General features: G+C 36.5%; 1 protein-coding gene across 1 annotated transcript in view; it reads right to left on the bottom strand.

Moving 5' to 3' along the window:
* Positions 1-12,471: 12,471 nt before the first annotated feature.
* YIPF6 (Yip1 domain family member 6) overlaps positions 12,472-21,085 on the bottom strand; it is a 56,902-nt gene continuing 48,288 nt past the window's right edge. Inside the window, exons 5-7 of the mRNA XM_055122682.1 lie at positions 18,545-18,670; positions 17,543-17,700; positions 12,472-15,400 (exon numbers count right to left, since the gene is read on the bottom strand). Coding sequence (XP_054978657.1) covers positions 15,282-15,400; positions 17,543-17,700; positions 18,545-18,670 — 403 coding nt within the window. The 3' untranslated portion in view covers positions 12,472-15,281. The remainder of the gene's footprint in view (positions 15,401-17,542; positions 17,701-18,544; positions 18,671-21,085) is intronic.

Below are 21,085 nucleotides of genomic sequence, written 5' to 3' on the forward strand. Positions count from 1 at the left end.
AATATTTAAGTGGATTACTAGCTGAGGAAAGAAGAAAGTGACACACCCTGGATGGGGTCCTGCCCTTAAACTGATCTCCTAGTAATCTGGAATAATCTCCTTAGATGAGCTTTTGTTAATCTCCTGGAGGAGTGGTCTTATCCCTCTTTGTTGATTTGTTAATGCTCAACCCACCTTTGTGTCACCACTCTATGTGATTCCTATATAAACTAAGGCTGTAAGAGAAGTAGGGGAGAGAGAAGACACAGAAGCAGAGCACAGAGCAAAGGAGAATCAGGGAGTCATTGGAGCCAGGAGTAGGGGAAAGAAAAAGCACAAAGCAATGAGAATCAGTTAGAGTCAGAGTCAGAAGTGAGAGCAAGGGAGAACCCAGAGACTGAAGCAGAAGGGTTCTGGAGAGAGAGATCAGAAGGAGAGAGATCGGGAGACCAGAGGAGAGACGACAGAGAGGTCGGAAGAGATCAGAAGAAAGACTACAGAGACAGAGGTAGAGAGACAGACAGAAGAGAGCACAGTGGCACACACAGAAGCAGAGCACGAGGAGCCACCATCCCGATCTGGTTCATACACAGCGGCTCGAGAGCACTGAATCTGAACAGTGAGAGAGAGAGAGAGAGAGAGCCACCCTGAGAGCCCATGAACACAATACACACACATCATCGCACCCTTCTACGTGTGCACGTGCTTGTATTTTTTACACAAGGCCATCAAAATCCCAAAGATATTCATCAAGAATTTAGAATGGTCACAAATAAAATTTGTATGAAAAACTCTGAACAGACAAAACCATTCTGAAAAATAAGAAATTCGGAGAAACCACTGGACTTGAAACTATTCTACAAAACATCAATAAAAAACTTCATGGTACTGGAATAAGGATAGACTGACCAATGATTTATAACTGAAAAAAATGACAGCTTCATATATATGGACAGCTAATATATAACAACTGAACCATTGTGATGAAATTAAGAGAACCTCTTCAACAAATGTACTCGGAAAATTGGGATGGCTACTTCCCAAAATGATTTTAAAATTACAAATTAAACTGGGTCCCTGTTTCACACTTTACATAAAAGTCAATTCAAAGTACACCAAAGATTAGACTAAAATCCATAAAATATATCAAGGAAAATATAAGAATGTTCCAACATTTGGACCACAAAGGTGTTTTAGTGATATTATCCAATTATCCAATTTCATTTATCAGTAGAGAAATTCATATGAAGATGGAAGTAAGTTTAACTCACACCAGAAATAATAAAAAATAATACAGGAGACTATGACAAAGATAGTTAGAAATGATCACTCTGGTTAAGAACTGCATGCTGTAAGTAAAGAAACAAACATAACCTTTCAGCATCTGTATTGCAAACCATACTGCCCAGAAGGAGAAAGAGGGAAAGAAGGGGGGTGGGGTTCCTATGAAAGTTCCTGCCACAGAGATAGGCTGGGAGTGGTGGGTGGTGGGAAATGTACACTGGTGGAAGGATGGGTGTTGGAACATTGTATGGCTGAAACCCAATTAGGAACAGCTCTGTAACAGTGTGTCTCACGGTGATTATAAAAGTAATAAAAATAATATCGGGGGGGGGGGGCACTGAGGAAGCCCAGGTGTCAGGAGTCCTGCATTTTACTCAGGACTGTCATTTTTGCCTCCCAGGTCAGGATTGACCCCTACTCCAAAGTGCATAAGGATGAGGAGGGCTGATTAGCCATCCCAGCGAGGCTCTGCCCAGCCCTGGCGCAAGAAATGAGGAAGCCCATTTCTTCACCTCTCTATAACTCACTGTAAACATACAAAGATATCCTAAATGTAGGCACTGAACCACACAAAAACACACATGAAACAACTCCAAAATGCAAAGATCACACTGGTAAAGTAACTCAGTAACCACCAGGCTTAGTGGTTGAAGAAGCTAACCCCCAAGACTCAAACAGTAATGATGAGCTGTCAAACATCTTTGATAAGAAATTTTGAAAGGAATTGTTGATGATGCATAAGGAGCTCAAAGAAACAATGAAACACACCACCAACAAAACACAAGAGGAAAAAATTTTCCTCATTTCCTCAGAAATGAGGAAAATACAAACAGAAATGACATAAATGACAAATCTGAAAAACTTGGTAGTTGAAATGAAAAACTCACTGGATGCCATCAGCAGTAATAGCTGCTGAGGATAGAAAGGTGAGCTTCAAGATGAGGCACAAAAAATCTCCAGACAAACAGCAGAAGTGAAAAAAAGCCTCAAAATAAACCAACAGATGACAAGAGAGCATTGGGGTGATCTGAAGAGGAATAACATAAGAATGCCCCATGTACGTTGGAGAAGAATATGTATTCAGTCTTTTGAAGATGAATGGCTTTTGGAGATGAGGAAAATAATTGGCAAGAGGCAGACTGGGTGATTCACAATAACCAGAATCCGGAAATAAAACCTGAGTGCCCAAGAACAGACCAGAAAACTGAATAAAGGAACCATGAAACACCTACACAATGGAACAGATGAACATGGAGAGTATCATGCTGTATGAAAAAGTCAGAAGAAGAGGGACAGATATAGAATGACTGCATTCATTTGTGGGATATAAGAAAACATATATCCCACATATATCCCTTGAGATTAATACCCAAGACAGTAGAAACAAAGGCCAAGAGAACTGGTCCAGGATGGGAAGATTGCCTCAAGTGCTGGGGGGAAAGGTACTTAGGAAAGAGCTTAGGGAACACTACAAAAATGATAGCTGGAAATGGTCACTCTGGATAAGAACTATGCGATAAAAGTAGATAAAAGAACTGCACTGTAGCACTGTCATCCCGTTGTTCATCGATTTGCTCGAGTGCGTACTAGTAACATCTCCATTGTGTGACTTGCTACTGTTTTTGGCATATTGAATATGCCACAGGTAGCTTGCCAGGCTCTGCTGTGTGGGCAGGATACTATCAGTAGCTTGCCAGGCTCTCCAACAGGGACAGAGGAATCAAACCTAGGTCAGCCGCATACAAGGCAAATGCCCTACCTGCTCTGCTATCGCTCCAGCCCCGCAAATTCATAGTCCTCATAATTGACCTACCTAAAGCTAAACATAACTATCTCCACTCTTTTCTTCTCTGGTTTTGATAAACGAGATTTTAGAACTGTACTCATTAACTTATAATAAAAGAACTTATAATAAACTTTTAATGAAAGAACAAACAAGATAAACTTTGATTAGCTGTATTGCAAACCCTAATGCCCAAAAATGGGATATTAGTTGTAGAAATTGTACTCTGGTGAAGGGACAGGTGCTGGAACATTGTATGAATGAAACGTAATCATTAACAACTTTGTAACTGTGTATCACCTGGTGATTCAATAAAAATAAAAGAAATGAAAGATAAAAACTAAAAAGTGAAAAAAGATTCATGGAAAAAAAACAATCATGATAACACTACCTAATAGAACTTCTAGAATACAGTAAATGCAGAATTGAGAGGAAAGTCCTTTGCTATGCAAGCATTCACCAGGAAGGAAGAAAGAGCTCAAATAAGTAATGTGACTGCACAACTTAAAAAACTGGAAGATGACCAACAAAAGGAGTCCAAATCAGGCAGGAAGAAAGATATAATATAATCTTAATAAGGAGGAATTAATAAACTGGAATTAATAAACTGGAACAATAAATTGTTTTAGGAGGCTAAAACAATCCTAAAGATATAATGAAACAAAGAGCTAGTCCTTTGAATAAACAAAATAGATAAACCACCAGCAAGATTCACAAAGAAAGAGAGAAAAAGAGATACTAATAAACTAAATCAGAAATAAATGTGGGGACATCACAATAGGCACCAAAGAAATCTAAAGGTTCACCAGAGATTAATTTGAGAAACTTCATGCCACAAAATGAAAGAATGTAGAAGAAATGGATAAATTCCCGACTCCTGTAACTTTCCAAGACTGAAACAAGACAATTTGGAATACCTGAATATTATATCACTATTGAGGAAATTGAAATGGTAATTAAAAGTCTTTACAAAACAAAAGCCCAGGCCCAGAAGGAATCATTAGGAAGTCTTTCAAAACATTATAGAGGATCTACAGGCAATTCTCTTCAGACTCTTCCAGGAAATTGAAGAAACAAAAACACTCCTAAACTTTCTATGAAGCAAATATAACCCTGATACCAAAAGCAGACATAGACACCACAAAAAACAGAACTACAGCCGATATTCCTGATGAACACAGATGCAAAGATCCTCAAAAAATTAGCAAATACTGTCCAACAATTCAGCAAAAAAATTACCCATTACTAAATGATTCATCCCTGCAATGCAAGAATAGTTTAACATAGCCAAGTCAATTAACATAATGCACCATATCAATAAAATAAAAATTAAAAAACCAGATGATAATATCACTAGATGCAGAGAAAACATATGACAAGATCAAGCACCCATTCATGATCAAAAACTCCTAAAAAATTGGGAATTGAAGGAACTTTGCTCAATTTATTCAAAGCAATTTACCAGAAAGCCAAAACGTTATATTCAATGGGGAAATACTAAAAGCTTTCCCTCTTAGATCAGGCATAAATCAAGGATGTCCACTCTCACGACTCCTAATTAATGTAGCAATATATGTATCTGTCATAGCAATTAGGTAAGAAAAAGATGTCAAGTTCATCTGCATAGGAAAGGAAGAAGCCATGCTCTATTTGTAGATGACATAATACTATTCTTAGAAAATCATAAAACTAGAAAAAAAACTCCTAGAAATAATAAATTTGTACAGTAAAGTAGCAGGCTACAAAATTAATATGCATAAGTCCATGGATTTTCTATATACAAATAATGAAACAGAAGAGATACTTAAAAAACCAAACCCAATCATAACTGTGCCTCATAAATCAAGCACCTCTGAATCAGCATAACTATTGAGGTGAAAGACCAATACAAATAAAATTGCAAAACACTATTTCAAGTAATAAAAGGACAACAGGAAACGGAAATATATCCCCCACTCATGGACTGGGAGGATTAATATCATCAAAATGGTCATTCATACTCCCTTAAGAATTGTCCAGATTTACTGCAGTCAGTATAACAACACTCATTTCATTTACTTTATTTTTGTAAAGTTGTTCACAATATTTGATTACATTTAATATTTGAACACCAATCCCACTACCATTACACCTTCCCAGCACCATATTTCAGATGTTTCTATCCTGAACCCCAACCCTGCCCCCAAAGCAGAACCAAATAATTTTTTATTGCTTATTATAAATAATCTGCTAAAAAAGATCCAAAAAAGGTTTCCTAGAGGAAAGTGTATGAAGATTGTGGTATTTCACGCAGAAGCCATTAAGCCCTTCTATAAGAGATTAGTAATATGTTAAAGGTTGAGCCTTATGGCTTATATATCTGTATAAACATATTTTCCCCTAAGATTGGTTGCCTTCTACTTTAAACCCCATCAAATGTGGTGTGCTACTCTTAGTATATTGGTGGTATAAAGTATGAGATATCCAGAAAAGATTCACTCATGGGTAAGGCTTGGCTGGAGCATTGGAGAGTGGCCGTGAGCACAGCAACAGTTGAGTTCTGGAGGTTTTTGGCTGCCAGTTTTGGCTCCACAGGTGTGAGGAGAGGACCTCACGCAAACCCCTCCATGTTGCCCTAAATGAAACAGCCTGGCGTGGGGTCTGGAGGCATGGCTATGGAGTATGATCGTTCTGTGCTCTCTTCCGAGAGATTTAGATACTCATATCATTTTTAAAGAAATAGATGAAAGCCTCCTGACTGAAATTGGTATGAAACAAGTAGTCCTTGGGAAAAAGAAGATGGGAGGCATTATTGTCTCCAACTCCAAACTGTACTACAAAACAGTAGTAATTACAACGTCATGGTATGGAATAAAGTTAGACTCTCAGTGATCAATGAAATAGACTTGAACATCATGAGATATTGATGTAGGCAGGAAGATAGGGAAAGACCCTTGACAATCAAACTTAAATTACCAAAGTCTCAGGAGAATCCTGAGACTGACCTACCCTGTGGATACAGAAAACAGACCTGATAAGACCTTCAGCAGACCCTGAGGAGGTTGGACCCCTCCCCATGAAGTTCCTCAAATTCCCTGGACCTCTCTGATCTGATTAAAATGATTAAAACATTAATCTGATTAAAATGTGATCCAGCCTAAAGAAGACCATCACCACTCCTAACCTCCCTGGTAACCTCCTTAGCAATGGACTTTTACCTGGGAAGAAACCCTATAAAAGACACCTTGAACAAAGGAAGGGCGCACATATGCTGCCTGAGCCCATGTGCTGCTTGTGCCCACGTGGCCGAGCACATGCGTTGCCTGAGCACATGTGTTGCCCGCATCTCCCCTCTTGAGATGTGTACTTTTATGCTTTCGTGTCTAGTGCTAGGATGTGTGTAGAGCTCTCTCCATCCTTGGAGAAGCCCGCATTTTCTCTTGAGCAGTTACTCTTACTATTCTCTCTTCCACTTATCCCTTCCTCCTTCCCTCAGAAACCTCTAAATAAAATCTGTTACTTCACTGCTTGTTTACTCCTATAATTCTTTTCTGCGAGCAAGACAAGAACCTAGCAACCCTGGGTCCCAGGTGGTAGAGGCGGTTGGGGAGAAAGTGACCATCTTTCTCCTCCCTGCTTCATGTAAGTCACCTGTGGGGCCCACCGACATCAATATGAGATTATATGAGCTCAGGGATATATCTTCAATAAAGTTAATCTTCAATAAAGGAGAAAAATATATTAAATGGAGTAAGGAATACCTCTTCAACAAGTGGTGTTGGGGGAAAAAGTCAGCTACATGCAAAAAATAAACCCAGACCTCTTTCTAACACCATGCTCATGCACAAAAAATAAAATCAGAATGAACTGAATATCTTGATATCAGACCTGAATCCATAAGATTCAGGTAAAAGGTAGGCAGAACTTTCCATGATAATGAAGCTTAAGACATCTTCAAGAATAAAACCCCACTGATCAAGCAAATGGAAGCAAAGAAAAAGAAATGACACTATATTAAATTAATGACACTACATTAACCTTCTGCACCTCAAAGAAAATAATGACCAGGATAGTAATAATGACAGTCCACAAAATGGTAAAATTATTTAACCACCACTCATCTGATAAGGGGTTAATATCCATGATATATAAGTAACTGATTGAAATTTACAAAAAAAATATATCCGGGATAGAACAGTATTACAGCAGGTAATTTGCCCTGCATAAGGCCAAACTTGGGTTCAATCCCTGGCATACCATACGGGCCCCCGGAGCACCAATAAGAGTGAATCTTGAATGCAGAGCCCGGAATAACCCTTGAGCATCGCTGAATGTGACCTAACCGCGCCCCACCCCCCCAAAAAAGTAAAAGACATCACACCACACCAAAAATGGGAAGACAGGAACAGAAACTTCCCCAAAGAAATAGAAAAGGCCAAAAGACAAATGAAAACGTGCTCTATATCAACAATTACAGGGAGAAGCAAATCAAAACAGCAATGAATTATCATTTCACACCACAGAGACTGTCACACATCAAAAGAACAACTAGTGCTAGCATGGATACGAAGAGAAAGGGACTTTCATTCACTACTGGTGAGAATGCCAATTGGTCCAGCCCTTTTGGAAAACAATATGGACATTCCTCATAAAACTAGAAATTGAGCTTCCATAGAACCCAGCAATACCACTTATGGGAATGTAACCTAGGGGCCCAAAAACAGTGCAGAAAAGCCATCTGTATTCCTACGTTTGTTGCAGCACTATTAACAGTAGCCAGTATCTGGAAGCAACCCAAATATCTGAGAACAAATGAGTGAATCGAGCAACCATGGTATATTTACATATAGGATCTATGCAACATGAAAGTAAAACTTATGAAAGTAACATTTTAGGTAAAACTAAGTCATGAAAATGGTTTATGCTTAGTGGACATGAAGAGTTATCATGGTGAGTAAAATCAGATGGAGAGGATGAAACAGAATGACTGAACTTATTTTGGGATAGAAGAGATAACACAGTATATGAATAATACCCAAAATACAGTAGAAACAAGGGCCAGGAAGACTGTTCCATGGTAGGAGGACTGACACCAAGGAGGAGTGGGTGTGCAGTTAGGATAGAGAAGGGACCACTATGACAATGAAAGGGGAAATGATTGCTTTGTACAAAACTGAGTGCTGAAGGGAAGTAATGTGACATGTATTATACCCTTTCAGTAACAATACTGCAAACCACAGTGCCTAAAACAAAAATGAGAGAAAGAGAGAGAGAAGAAAAGTGTCTGCCTTAGAGGCAGGCTGCGGAGGTAAGGCAGGGGTCAAGCAGGAAGAAAACTGGGAACATTGGTGGCAGAAAATATGTACTGGTGAATGGATAGGTGTTCAAGAACTGTATGACTGAAACTCAATCATGAACAACTTTGTAACTGTATAATCTCATGGAGAGTCAATTATAAACAAAAATAAAATATTCTGTACAGAAAAATATAGAGGGGGCTACCTAGCCCTGTCAGGAGTTGTCCATGAGGGAACAGTCAGGAGTAAGCCCAGACCACCACTAGGTGTGGCCCCAAAACTAAAATTAAAAAAATAGAGCAGCCTGTTTTACCAGAGACACAATTAAAAAGGAAATCTCAACACCGAAGATGGGAATGTTTCTGGTTCAGTCCTTACAGAGATTTCTCTAAAAGTAAGACTAGAGCTCCCATGTGACTAAAATACTTCACTCCTGGGAATCTACCCCCAACACAAAAAAGTACTCATTCAAAAAGATATATGTGTATCTAGGTTCAATGCAGTGCTTAGCATAATAGCCAGGATATGTAAACAACCCACATGTCCAATGACAGATGAGTATACAATGATGTGATATACACACATACAGTGGAATATTACACAGACATATAAAAGAATGAAATGAAACTTGCTGTAACTTGGAACTGGAAGATCTCATATTAAGTGAAATAAGTTATAGGGATTATAAATATTGGGTGACCTCATAATTATTAGAGAGAATAAACAGTACTCCAATGGCAAACACTTGACATCAAAATACAAAACCAGTTATCAAGTAGTGGGGAGGAGAGCAAAATAGGAGGGTCAACAAGTTATCACTCAGGTTCTCTAATAATAGTACAGCAGGTTGAGTGTTTGCCTTGCATGTATCCAACCCGGTTTTAATCCCTGGAACCCCATATTGTTTCCTGAGTACCACCAGGAGGGATCTCTCAGAACAGAGTCAGGAATAAGCCCTGAGCAACACTGGATGTGACTCACGAACAAAATTAAAACAAACAGATGACTCAGGGATAGTGGTAGAATGAACACTTTGGTGGGTGCAAACTTTGACACTACTGTAACTAACTAAAATAAAAGGAAAAAGAAAGCAGGAAGAGTTGATAACCTGATATCATTATTTATTGCCACTGCAATGCTGCTTGTCAAATTACTGAAAATTCAGACCCTTACAGCGCTGAGCATGTCTTTCATTCTATTTTATTTCTGCTTTTTGGGTCACAGAGATGTGCAGGAGTTACTCCTGGCTTTGCACTCAGGAATTACTCCTGATGGAACTCAAGGGACCATATGGAATGCTGGGGATCGAAACCGGGTCGGCACGTGCAAGGCAAACACCCTACCCACTGTACTATCGTTCCAGCCCCATCTCTTTAATTCTTGAACATGCAGGCTGGTAAATTAAGCTGGGTAAGACTGATCTGTTCTAGTCACAGAAAGCTTACTAATTTGTCAGCCAGTCAGATGCCAGCAGGCTAATCTGCAATGGCTATCTAAGATGACCTAATTCTCTCACATATCCAATACCCAATTCAGGCATGTTCTCAGAGATGGCAGAGAAACCTAAGAGTCAAAAGAAATATACAAAGCCTTGCTTCAGGATCAAAACTGGGAAACCATTGATTTGGTCACATTCTATTAGGTAAAATAAGCTATAAGATCCAACCCAGAAACAGGGGGTAGGAATAGATTCTGATTTGTAGTGAGACAAACTCCAAAGTTATATTGCAAATAGTCTGGATCTATAGTAGAGAAACATAGGAATACCAGCGTCATCAATGGTCACTCTTCTGTCCAAATATATTTTTGCTTTATTCTTTTCTCACCACATCGCTATACTGATTATACAATACCTACTTACTACCCATTTTTCCTTTAAGTGATTCAATACACTTCCTAAACACCAAACACAGAAGGATACAGTGATTAGAGAAGACATGATTTACAACCCAGATAGTACAACGTCTTGTATATATTCTTTGTGCAGTAAATTTCTAATTTGCTGCCAGTGCACAGTATTTAATATCTAATATAATAGTATTCATATCTACACAATATTCAATATCTACTGTCCATTTCTTATGGTCATGCACAGCATAATGATTGTTTTAGTCAATGATTGACCACAAGTATGATGGTACTTCCCAAATCCTTATTGGCAAATGTGCCAGAAACTTCACAAATTGTAAGTCAAAAATAACTCAAATCCTGTTCCAGGATGTCACTTTAAACTGTTATACCAAAAGAAATGGAGAACTATTGTTTAGACAATGACATACAGACTTCAATGTTCACACAACGAAACTGCCTAATGATGCATTTCCCAAATGTCTCTTTAGACACAAAATGTCTACTGAAAACAAAATGCAGCAAATCTCTGTGCCTTTCAACATAAGATGCACAAGAACTTCTTTCTCAGTGTTTATTTGCACACTTAACACTCAGTCATTTTTACAGATTTATTCTTTAATGGGTTAATCGGCATTTATGGGAAAAATCAGAACTAAAATGGAACAGAAAGAAGAACAAGGGATTAACAACAGTGATGGTGCAGAGCATTGAGACTGAAAGAATAAACAAGAGCAGCAATAGGCCTTCACCTACACAGCAGGGACACTGAACTCATTGAGGCAAAGCCTTTACTAGTTATTTCTCCCCCTGCCTAGTTTAACACACATAAAAAGGCATTCTATCTCAAGGTGATTTAATAATTTTTTTTAAAAAGGCATTCTATTATACCACAGTTCTGTGATCTTAGGAATGTAGCTGGTATTAGGAGAAATCAGATGCTTCTCTTAATTATAAATGCCTAAATAGGCAAGTTAGCAGTAACCATTAACGATTCCTCTGAGAGAATTGAAGAGACAAAATTTGAGTCTAAAATTTTTGAGAAAAAGGGGAGGAGTATATGTATTTGATGACTGTGGAAAACGGGAGAAAAAAGGGACTCAAGAAAAGTGAGGGAAGGCAAACCTAACTTCTTCAGTGGACGACTGCTCTTCTTGTATTTTCCCCAGATGCCAATAACACAGTGTTCTATTTAGTGTGGAATAGCTAATGGTGTTTTCATTTTATGTACAAAACAATGCAATTCAGAACTGTGTCTTACTATGTTCTCATCTTACGTGTTTTTCATATTTTAAATAATGTAGCAATCAGGCTATTTTTCTAATCAATGTGTACTTCATCTTTCTACATGTAAAATGTAAATTGTGGAACTTTACATTGAAAAAAAGAGGGCATGCATGGGGGATACAGAGCTAGTAAAGAGGGTAGGGTGTTTGTCTTGCGCATGGCTCGTCTAGGTTCAATCCCCGGCATCCCATATGGTCCCCTGAGCCCACCAGGAGTAATTCCTGAGCACAGAACCAGAAATAACCCCCAAGTACCACTGAGTGTGGCCAAAAAAACAAAACAAAATAAAATAAACATCACATATATGAACCGTGGTCAGTTTAAATCAGTAGAGACAGAAAGCAGAAGGCACTTTGGTAGGTGCCAAGGGTTGGGGAACAAACAGGAAGGAATTACTACTGATGAATATGAGATTTCTTTTTGGAGTGACAAAAATATTCTAAAATTATATAACAGTGATAGCTGTACAATTAAGTAAATACACTTAAAAACTAATGGCACTTTCAAAAGATGAATTCATGGTAAAGTACATCAATTAAGCTGTTATAAAAATTCTTTAAAAAATAGGATAGTGCTTGGCACACAGTAAGTGCCCAATAAATATTAGCAGTTAGTAACAGTAATAATACTCATTATCATCATTTGGCCATTCTATGGCTAAAGTAAATCCCTACAAGTCTCTTATTTTTAATAAAAGCCCAAAGCACCTAGAAAAGTATTTCTAATTTACATAAATGGATTAATACTAAAACATTATTTCTATACAAACAGCATCAGAAATTAACATTCTAAGATTCACAATTTCAGAGTTTTACTCTGCAATAACGGTTTCAATGCAGTGGATATCTATTTCTGTCATGACAGGCCTTAAATTCCAATGACTTGATGTTACCTGAGAATTTGAAATGATGTAAGATTTTCTTTTTTAATATCCAGGAATAAACAAAAGTTCAAATACAGTAAATAGTAGACTATATAAAGTAACTATTAACTCTCCGAATATAGGTTTCCTAGTCCATGTCACACTTTGTGAGTTACTTTATTAAAAAATACAGCAAACAGTAAAATGTTTTTAGTCCCATTCTCTGTGATCTTAGCTTGCTAATAATAAAAAAGCCCATCACAATGTAGAGATATAATTCCATTTGTATATGACTTAAAATTACAACACACATTCAAATGTTTCCTTGTATTGGGTTTTTATAATTTGAATATTGACTAAAACCAGTCTTCAGTTTTCTTATTGCTGAGGAATTGAACAGCAGTGTCTCAAATCTCAGAAACTGGAACATCAAGTGATAAGCCACAATGGTTGTAATGTTCATTGGTAATGTTGCCCATACACTTGAATTTCATCTAAAGCACGAAACGCTCCAGTTTCTAGAATATGGTTTACAATTTCTTTCTTTTTTTTGGGTCACACCCCAGTGTTGCACTGAAGTTATTCTTGGCTCTGCATTCAGGAATTACTCCTGTCGGTGCTTGGGGGACCATTATAGGATGCTGGGAATCAAACCCTGGTCGGCCACATGCAAGGCAAACCCTACCTGCTGTGCTAACGCTCCAGCCCTAGGTGTACATTTTTAAAGTCCCCCTTTCTTCCTGTCTTCCTGTCCACTGATGTGCCTTTGCAACAAACCAGGGAAAGCTGTATTCAGGATTACAACTTCCAGATATTTAGCTTTTCAAAGAAAGCAATATGCCTTTTTAGTATTTGTTAAGAAAATATCTATACACTCGAACTGATCACTCATTTTCAGAAATGAAATTAAATTTCCACTTATCTACCTGCATTTAAATCAATTAAAACCATTTCTTAATAATATCACAAACTATGTTGAACACTATGGCTAAACATTCAATATGTACAATTTCTCCTCATCTACACATACAAACTCTTCTCCACAAGTTGTGGCCCTATGAATTTACCAAATATTTAGCCTGAGTAAAATTCAGTAAAAACTTAATTCTCTAATGAGAAGCTTGGCTATTTCTTTTATTTTTATAACAAAATCACTGGGACAAGTTAAGAAACAACTTTGGAAAAGATAAATTTAAGTAGGGAATTGGAAATTTTCAGATAATGGAAAATGACAATAACTTACAATCAATTTCATAATTGGAACATATTTCAAAATATTTTTCAACTCAAGACGGAAACATTGGCCATGTACTCAAGTTTTAGCAATTTAAAAAGAGAAAATTGAAATGAATACAGATATACAACCAAAAACTTTTGACAAGGCTAGGACAAAAGAGAACAACTTCTTATTACATTTGTAATTGAATAACATTCTATGATTAAATTTATTGTATTGCTGTTTACTTGGTTAATCTGATAATGGAGAAATGTTTTTAAACAATACATCTATGTCTTTAAATAAAATGAAAATTTCAATTCCATGATGAAGTGTAAAAAAATTCCATCATTATAAGTAACTTCATATTTACAGTGAATGTTTTCTGTAATCGCTAATCGCTAATCTTTATCAACTAAAAGTTCTTCAATGAGCAATTAAGAGACAGCAGCAGCTCATACTACGTTAAAGGTGTTTTTCTAATTCAGTCAGCTTGTCCTAATCGCTCCTCCCTGGAAAGCCTTCATACTTGGTTGCACAAATAGCTGAGAACACAAGTATGTCCACATGTGAAAAAAATTACTTCTCTAAAGAGGGGCAAATTAGCTTTAGAAATGAAGTTTAGAACCAAGAAAACTTGCTATCCCCTAACTCTAAAAGCACATGCAAAGCAGCAAGTATGAAAAAAGTGAAAGTTAGAAACCCAGCTTGGCCTACAGCTGGGTTGTTCTGCAATTGTTTCAGTTATCAGAACAATAACCATGTTCACACGGTTAACTGTAGTCTTCTGATTTAACTAAATAAGAGTTGAGGTTGCACAGAATGGAGAATCCTTTATAGCTATGTTGTATCCAAACTGTCTCATTTTATCTTTAAGAAAATATGTCCACATTATAATAAGCAATAGAATATTATCAATCTAAATTTCTGAGTTCTTTTAATTAAATAAGTTAAAAGATCAGTATACTGAGAGATGCAGTCACAGGAATCAAAGGAAAACTACACAATGACAGCTAACATTACAGCCAGCATATTCAGAGCTAGGAAGTAAGAAAAAAAAACTAGTGTCACTGTGGTGCTGTTGAGCATAGCAGAAAAAGGTGACCATATAGAAAGATCAAAGAGACAGACTCTTTAGATATCCTTTAATTTTTTTCTAAAGTAAGAAATGTAGAATTTTCTCTGATCAAAATCTGTATCTTGGTTAGTGAATTTTTTCTCCTTTAACATATATATCACCCCACCCCAATCTATGAGATAGCCTTTTTAAGATTAATAAATAAAGAAAACAGATACAGACTATTCACTCATTTATAAAAAGAGGCTTATTCTAGTAGTCATAAGGCAGTGTTTTAAGAGCTGCACCTGAACAGGTGTTCTCAAAAGTGAAAATACCATTACCAACTCTATTCCACTTGCAGGATGCATGCATGTGCTTCCCAGGTATTGGCTGTGACCCAAACGGACCATGATAACTACAGCATACTTTAAGAAGCTATTTTACTCCGTGTACTATACACATGTATTCAAAAGAAATGATATGAAGAGAAAAAGAAAAGCCTGCAAACATCGGTTCCTTACATAAGAAGCAACAGTGTTTTATGGCTCCCGTATAATCTCCTCACATGACCAGTTTTCAAATACCTCCAAAATTACACAGAAGAAGGCTAGAGGTAAAATTCTATCATCAATTTTATCTTTTAAGTGAGTTTTCAATTCATTAGCTTTTCATTTCCGTTTCCTGGTTTACTGAGGAGTGAAGGTGAGAATGATCCAACTGATGACAAAATAAAACAAGAAAACAGGATAAACAGCAAGAGCTTTGCGGTTTGGAGGTTGACTATCAGCAAGAAAAGCTGTAGAAGCTAAAAAAAAGCAAAACAGAAAGAAACATTTAACACAATGTCATGTCAGAACTTAGAATTAATTTTTTAAAAGTTAAGATACATTTGTGATCCTCAGAAAAAAAGCATTTTGTATAGTACAACTTTTCATACAGTTGAGAACTTCTTGTTCAAGTACTTAAGCTTTGAAAGTTACCATCATTTTGGATGAAAAACTTCCTAAAAGGGTTTTTTTTCTCTATGGAGAAGTTAATTGGCATTTGCTACATATGCTCACAAAGATGCATTGGATTACATTTTCCTATGGCAAATGGTCTTAAACTTCTGTGCTTTTAGAAAAAGTGTATTTTAAGTTATCATCTCTTTTAATTACTATCCCTCTTGTTGACCCATGAAAAACCTATTCATCTTTTTGCTCATTAGGGATGACCCTTCAAAGAAATAGTTATTGAGCAAACATTTGGTATTTTGCCACCCCATGTAGAACTGTTGACTTCCTGTTGCTATCTCCATTGTACTCTATAGATTCTGATCTCCTACCTGGGACACTTTATTACCCCTTTAAATGATTGTATAGCTATTCCACTGGATTATGTGCTTGGAGGTTAGAGACCATGATTAGCAGAATGTCTGATGCATGGTTTGTTTTTATCAAATATTTGCTGAATTAAAGAATGAGCGCTGAAAGGAGCTTCTCAATTTTCTGAACTGCTTGGGCCTGGACACGGATAAATAAGGTATTTAGAACTACGTATGTGGTAAATTATCAGAGAGAATGAGGGGCTCTCCTAGAGGTAAAGTACCCAAGATTAACATATAGTTTTTTTAAAGTATCAATTATGACATTCTCTGGTCATTTCTGGATTATTTCTTGGCTTTAACTGTGCTTCAGAGCACTGAGATGTTACTAAACATTTAAATACATTGCATCTAAAATATTAGACAATTTGCCTTACATTTCTTTCTAATTTAAAATGGAATTTTAAGAATTAAAAAAGCATTTATTTTCACTTCTATAGGTTTTTCCTACTCTTTAAAGGTTTACATTTTTTGTTTTGGGGCTATACTGCATGGTGTTCTGGGTTTACTTCTGGCTCTATGCTCAGGAATCACTCCTGGCAGGGCTTGGGGGGCCATATGTGATGCCAGGGACTGAACCTGGGTCAGCCACAAGACAGGCAAGAGTCCTACCTGCTGTACCATTGCATGGCTAAATAATTGTTTAATGAAGTAGAAAATTATTATATAACGATTCTTAATAACTTATACTAAGAAGTGGTAAAATTTAGTTCTAAATTAGAGTATGATGTGCTACAGTATGAAACTTGATTCACTTATTCGATATTACATATTCTAGGGCAAGTTGCATAACTCTGTGAGTCTATTTCTCCTCTATAAAAATTTGGGGGTGGGGGCATATAGCTCAGTGGTAAAATGCCTGCCTTGTACAATACAACTGGGCTTGACTTCTGACTCCCAAAAAAGACTGCAGTATATACTCATACCAGTACCTTTTTTATTTTGTTAAAAAAGTTCTCATTAGAAGAAAAGCAGCTGCATATTTAGATATAGTAATGGATGTTATTGAACTGATAATTTCACAATAAATACAAACATCAAGTTATTACACTATAAACTTTAAATATAAAAATTGTAATTAAAAAATTTTGTAATTAAATTAAAAATTTAATTACAAAATTAAAAAAATTAAAAATTTGTAATTAAAAAAGTTTTCATTACAGTTGTAAGAGTTAACACTGTACATTAATCACTTCAAATGTTGCTTGGACTATAATAAGCAATGTATAAATGCTAGATATTAAATTTACTGTACTTCATTAAGAAAAGGCCCAAATAATTTCACAAACCATAATGCCTCCTATATGCCATGACCAAGCAAGATAAGGCTAGTATAATTTCCTTTCCCAACTCCATCCCTTATACAAGAATTTTTTAGAAGGATGTGACATTCTACGTCTTATACATATATATATATCCCAACTCAGGTAACATGGACATCACTCCAATCAATGTCAACTTAGAATATGATGTCCTATAGAAGGCAGCAGAAATCATAGCACTCACACGTGAGTTATACTGCTCCTTCATCTCTTATTCTTGTTTTTGCCTGCTCTTCCATAATAGAGATAATTATAGTCTTACCTATTATAGACCAGCAAAACATCACAATCACCACAAAAAGTCGGACCATGAAGTTTATTGGTCCTGGCTCAGCCAAAAGTACAACCCGGCAAACCAGCATTGCCACTGTCAAGGGAAGTATACAGTAACCCAATACACAGAGGCTCTGAAAAAAAGATCTAGAAGACAACATACACCAGTAAATATCAAAATATAGCTGATCTGTATCATAAGAGTTAATTACACACATTTCTATGTATTGTTATCTCCCTATGATACATAATACCCATACTTTAACAGTGATTTCATGAAGACAGACCTCTGTATTAAGCATATGGTTACATTTTCCTATTCTCATACTATTCTGTCTGCTAAGCTCTTTAAAATTCAACCAGTACCTGTCCTACATATCACCTACCAACTAGCAATTAAAACCAAGGTAGTAGACCTGTGGCCCACCAGTCTGTGGACCGGTGATCAGAGATGACTGATATGTGATATTTATCTAGATGTTATATCTAAATAACTTATCTTCTCCATTTCCCAAAGACCTCAATTCTCCAAGCAAACCTTAATTTTGTATACACAGATTTATTGAAAACTGAATTATTTGCGTGCCTAAATGGATATAATCTTCTAACAAAAATCCTATCATTGATTTCAAAAATTGGAGAGATCAACAAGCTCATTAAGAACCTTTGAGTATCAATTTTTGCTTTATGGCCACACTTGGCTGTGCTTAGAATTTATTTCTGGCTCTGTGCTCAAGGATCACTTCTGACAGTGAGCAGGGAATTATATGTGGCACCAGGGATGGAACCTGGGTAAGCTATGTGCAAGGCAAATTCCTTACCTGCTGCACCAATCCTTGATAATTAAAAAAAAATCATTGGGTTATCTTTACTTAGTGATTTTTTTAATAAAGTGCTCTTTGTCCTTCATTTATTTTTTAAAAATCTAACCAAACAAACTTTCTTGAATCTGGGCCAAGAAGAAAAATAAGTATATTTTAGTATTACTCACATGTTTCCTCCAAGGAGTTTTGAGTTGAGGGTAATGATAACTGCACCAAACCAGATAATGACAAACACTTCTGCAAATTGGGGGCCTCCATCTTTTTCACTATCTACAGAGCCTCTTTGAAGCATCCTGAGACAAGAAAATGGTATGAGAATTGCAAAATCTTTCACTTAACACAGCAAAATAAATGCAAGGTTTCTCAAACTTTGAATCATAGAGCTGCTTTATACTTACCAAATTTGAAGATTTATAAAATATAAGTTGAGTGAAAAGAAAAATGCCAGGGGAATTTAGCAAGGCTCCCTTTATTTCAAATTTCAAATATCACACCACCACAAGGGATACTACAATTCACACTGTGGGAAATGTTTTGGTTACTAAAACTCTTTCTATATTAGGCAGATGTTATAAATAGAAGAACCGAAATGATATTTAAATTTTAATTTTACCTTTTGGCAGTGTTTCAAGTTTTGGGGAAGGGAGGGTGTCTCCCAACTATTGCACACATTAGTTCCGGCAATTCTTGGCCAATTGGACAAGCTACTCAATGTAAGAGTACAAGGATGCAGTGCTGCCACTAAGTTAATCTCCACTAAGTTAAACCTGTATCAAGACTAACAGGATGACCCCAGAATTGTTAGATGGCCCTCCAGGGACATACCCAGTGGGGCTGGGGTCTCCAGGAGTATACCCAGGGACCATGTGGTACCACTTCTGGGACTGAACCAGGATTGGTCATCTATAAGGCCACATGCCCCATGCTATCTCTCTGGCCATAGTGTTTCACTATTTTATTGCTTTCAACTCTAGAATGCTGTTTCTTTTTCTTCTAGTTCAATAAAAATTTTATCTATAGCTCTATAATAAATAATCTGTTTTATACCTACTACGTTACTTAAACATTAACATATATTTATATAAATAACATAACATATAGGAAATATCAAATTGTATAAACATTGAAAAAAGGGCAAGAAATAAAATTTGTTAATGCACATAAACAAAAATATAATTAAGTATTATAGGCCCTTATTTTTGTCACAAGGGTTTTAGTGTTATTTGAAAATTTCTTCCTATATTTCCTATTCCATAATCCCTTACCCCTTCCTATTCAGCTTACTAGAGTTCTTGGTGGAATCTATCAGTGTTTCTGTCCTGAGATGTGAGTACTATCTGTATTGGTCTTCTAAATTTTATATTTTTATATTTTCTAATGGACAAAGAGATGTACGGGAGATCAAGGTAACATGGTTACAAGAATATCTATGTTTATGCTTTTGGTATACAAAATATCTTCACCTTCGCTACCACCAAAATGCAAAAGACCACCATCCCTGTGTCACTTCTAGTCTGCCTCTTTCCACCTGGCCAAAGTTCCCTCTCCCCATCGCTTAGTAACTACAGTTCTGTAGTCAAAATCCAAGGGTTTGTCATCACTTTTAATATTAAATATTGTTCTTACAAAGAGGTTATCAATCCTTTATATATAACACTTTCAAATTTGAATAATTCAAATTTACATAAAACAACTGAAGTATATTGACCGTCTCTATGACTTTTATCAGTTGGGATAGATCCATCTGCTATACAGCAGGCTTACTCTTACTTCCAATTTCCTGTAATCTTCCTAACAACCCATCCTATAAAGCTCCCATCCTTTAATACACTGTGTAGCTGACTCCTGCTTCTTCCTCCAAAGCTGCATAATTAAAGCCCCACTACTAAGTTCAACATAGTTTAAACTCAACCACAGGAATTCACTCTTAGAAAAGGTGAAGAAAACAGAGGCAAAAAAAGTTAATACAACATTGTTTTGTAGTTAATTTATACTAGTTTGCAAAAGCCAATTGCTAAATTCTTAGGAATTCTGAAAGCCGTTCTTAAACAGTCATTATTAAAAATACATATTAACTTAAATGCATTGCATTTAAAAGACACTAAAAGATGACGACTTTTTAGTTATTACTGTTCTTATATTTTTATTTTTCCATTGTCTCAGCACTGGTTTATAATATTATGGAATTGCAAGGTTTAGCTTTATAAATCTATATACGGACAATCGTTACCAATCCAACCACAAAACTTCCAGTGCCGTCCTACTACCAAAAGACATCAGTTCTGAATTCCTCCCTTTACCTTTATCCTCTAATAACTCTGAGTTTTCACTGAGTCTAGGAGTCAGTTTTATGATTCCTTATAGCTCATTTGCCTAATATTTCATCTTTAATACTTCCTATTACACAGTAAGTAAAACCATCCAAAAATGGTCCTGGGCCAGAGCAATAGTAGCAGTGGACGTTTTCCTTGAACTCTGACCCAGGTTCAATCCCCGACATCCTACATGGTCCCCTGAGCCCTGCCAGGAGTGATCGCTAAACCCCGAACCAGGATTAAGCTCTGAGCACAGCTGGGTGGGACCGTCAATTTCCCCCCAAATAATCTTAACTTCCTTATTACACTTAGAATATTACCTCAAATCCATTCCCAAGTGTCAAAAAACAGATGACTAGATAAAGAATCATACAATCAGTTTAAGAAAAAAAA

The sequence above is a fragment of the Sorex araneus genome, chromosome X (assembly GCF_027595985.1).
Source record: "Sorex araneus isolate mSorAra2 chromosome X, mSorAra2.pri, whole genome shotgun sequence".
Lineage (NCBI taxonomy): Eukaryota > Metazoa > Chordata > Mammalia > Eulipotyphla > Soricidae > Sorex > Sorex araneus.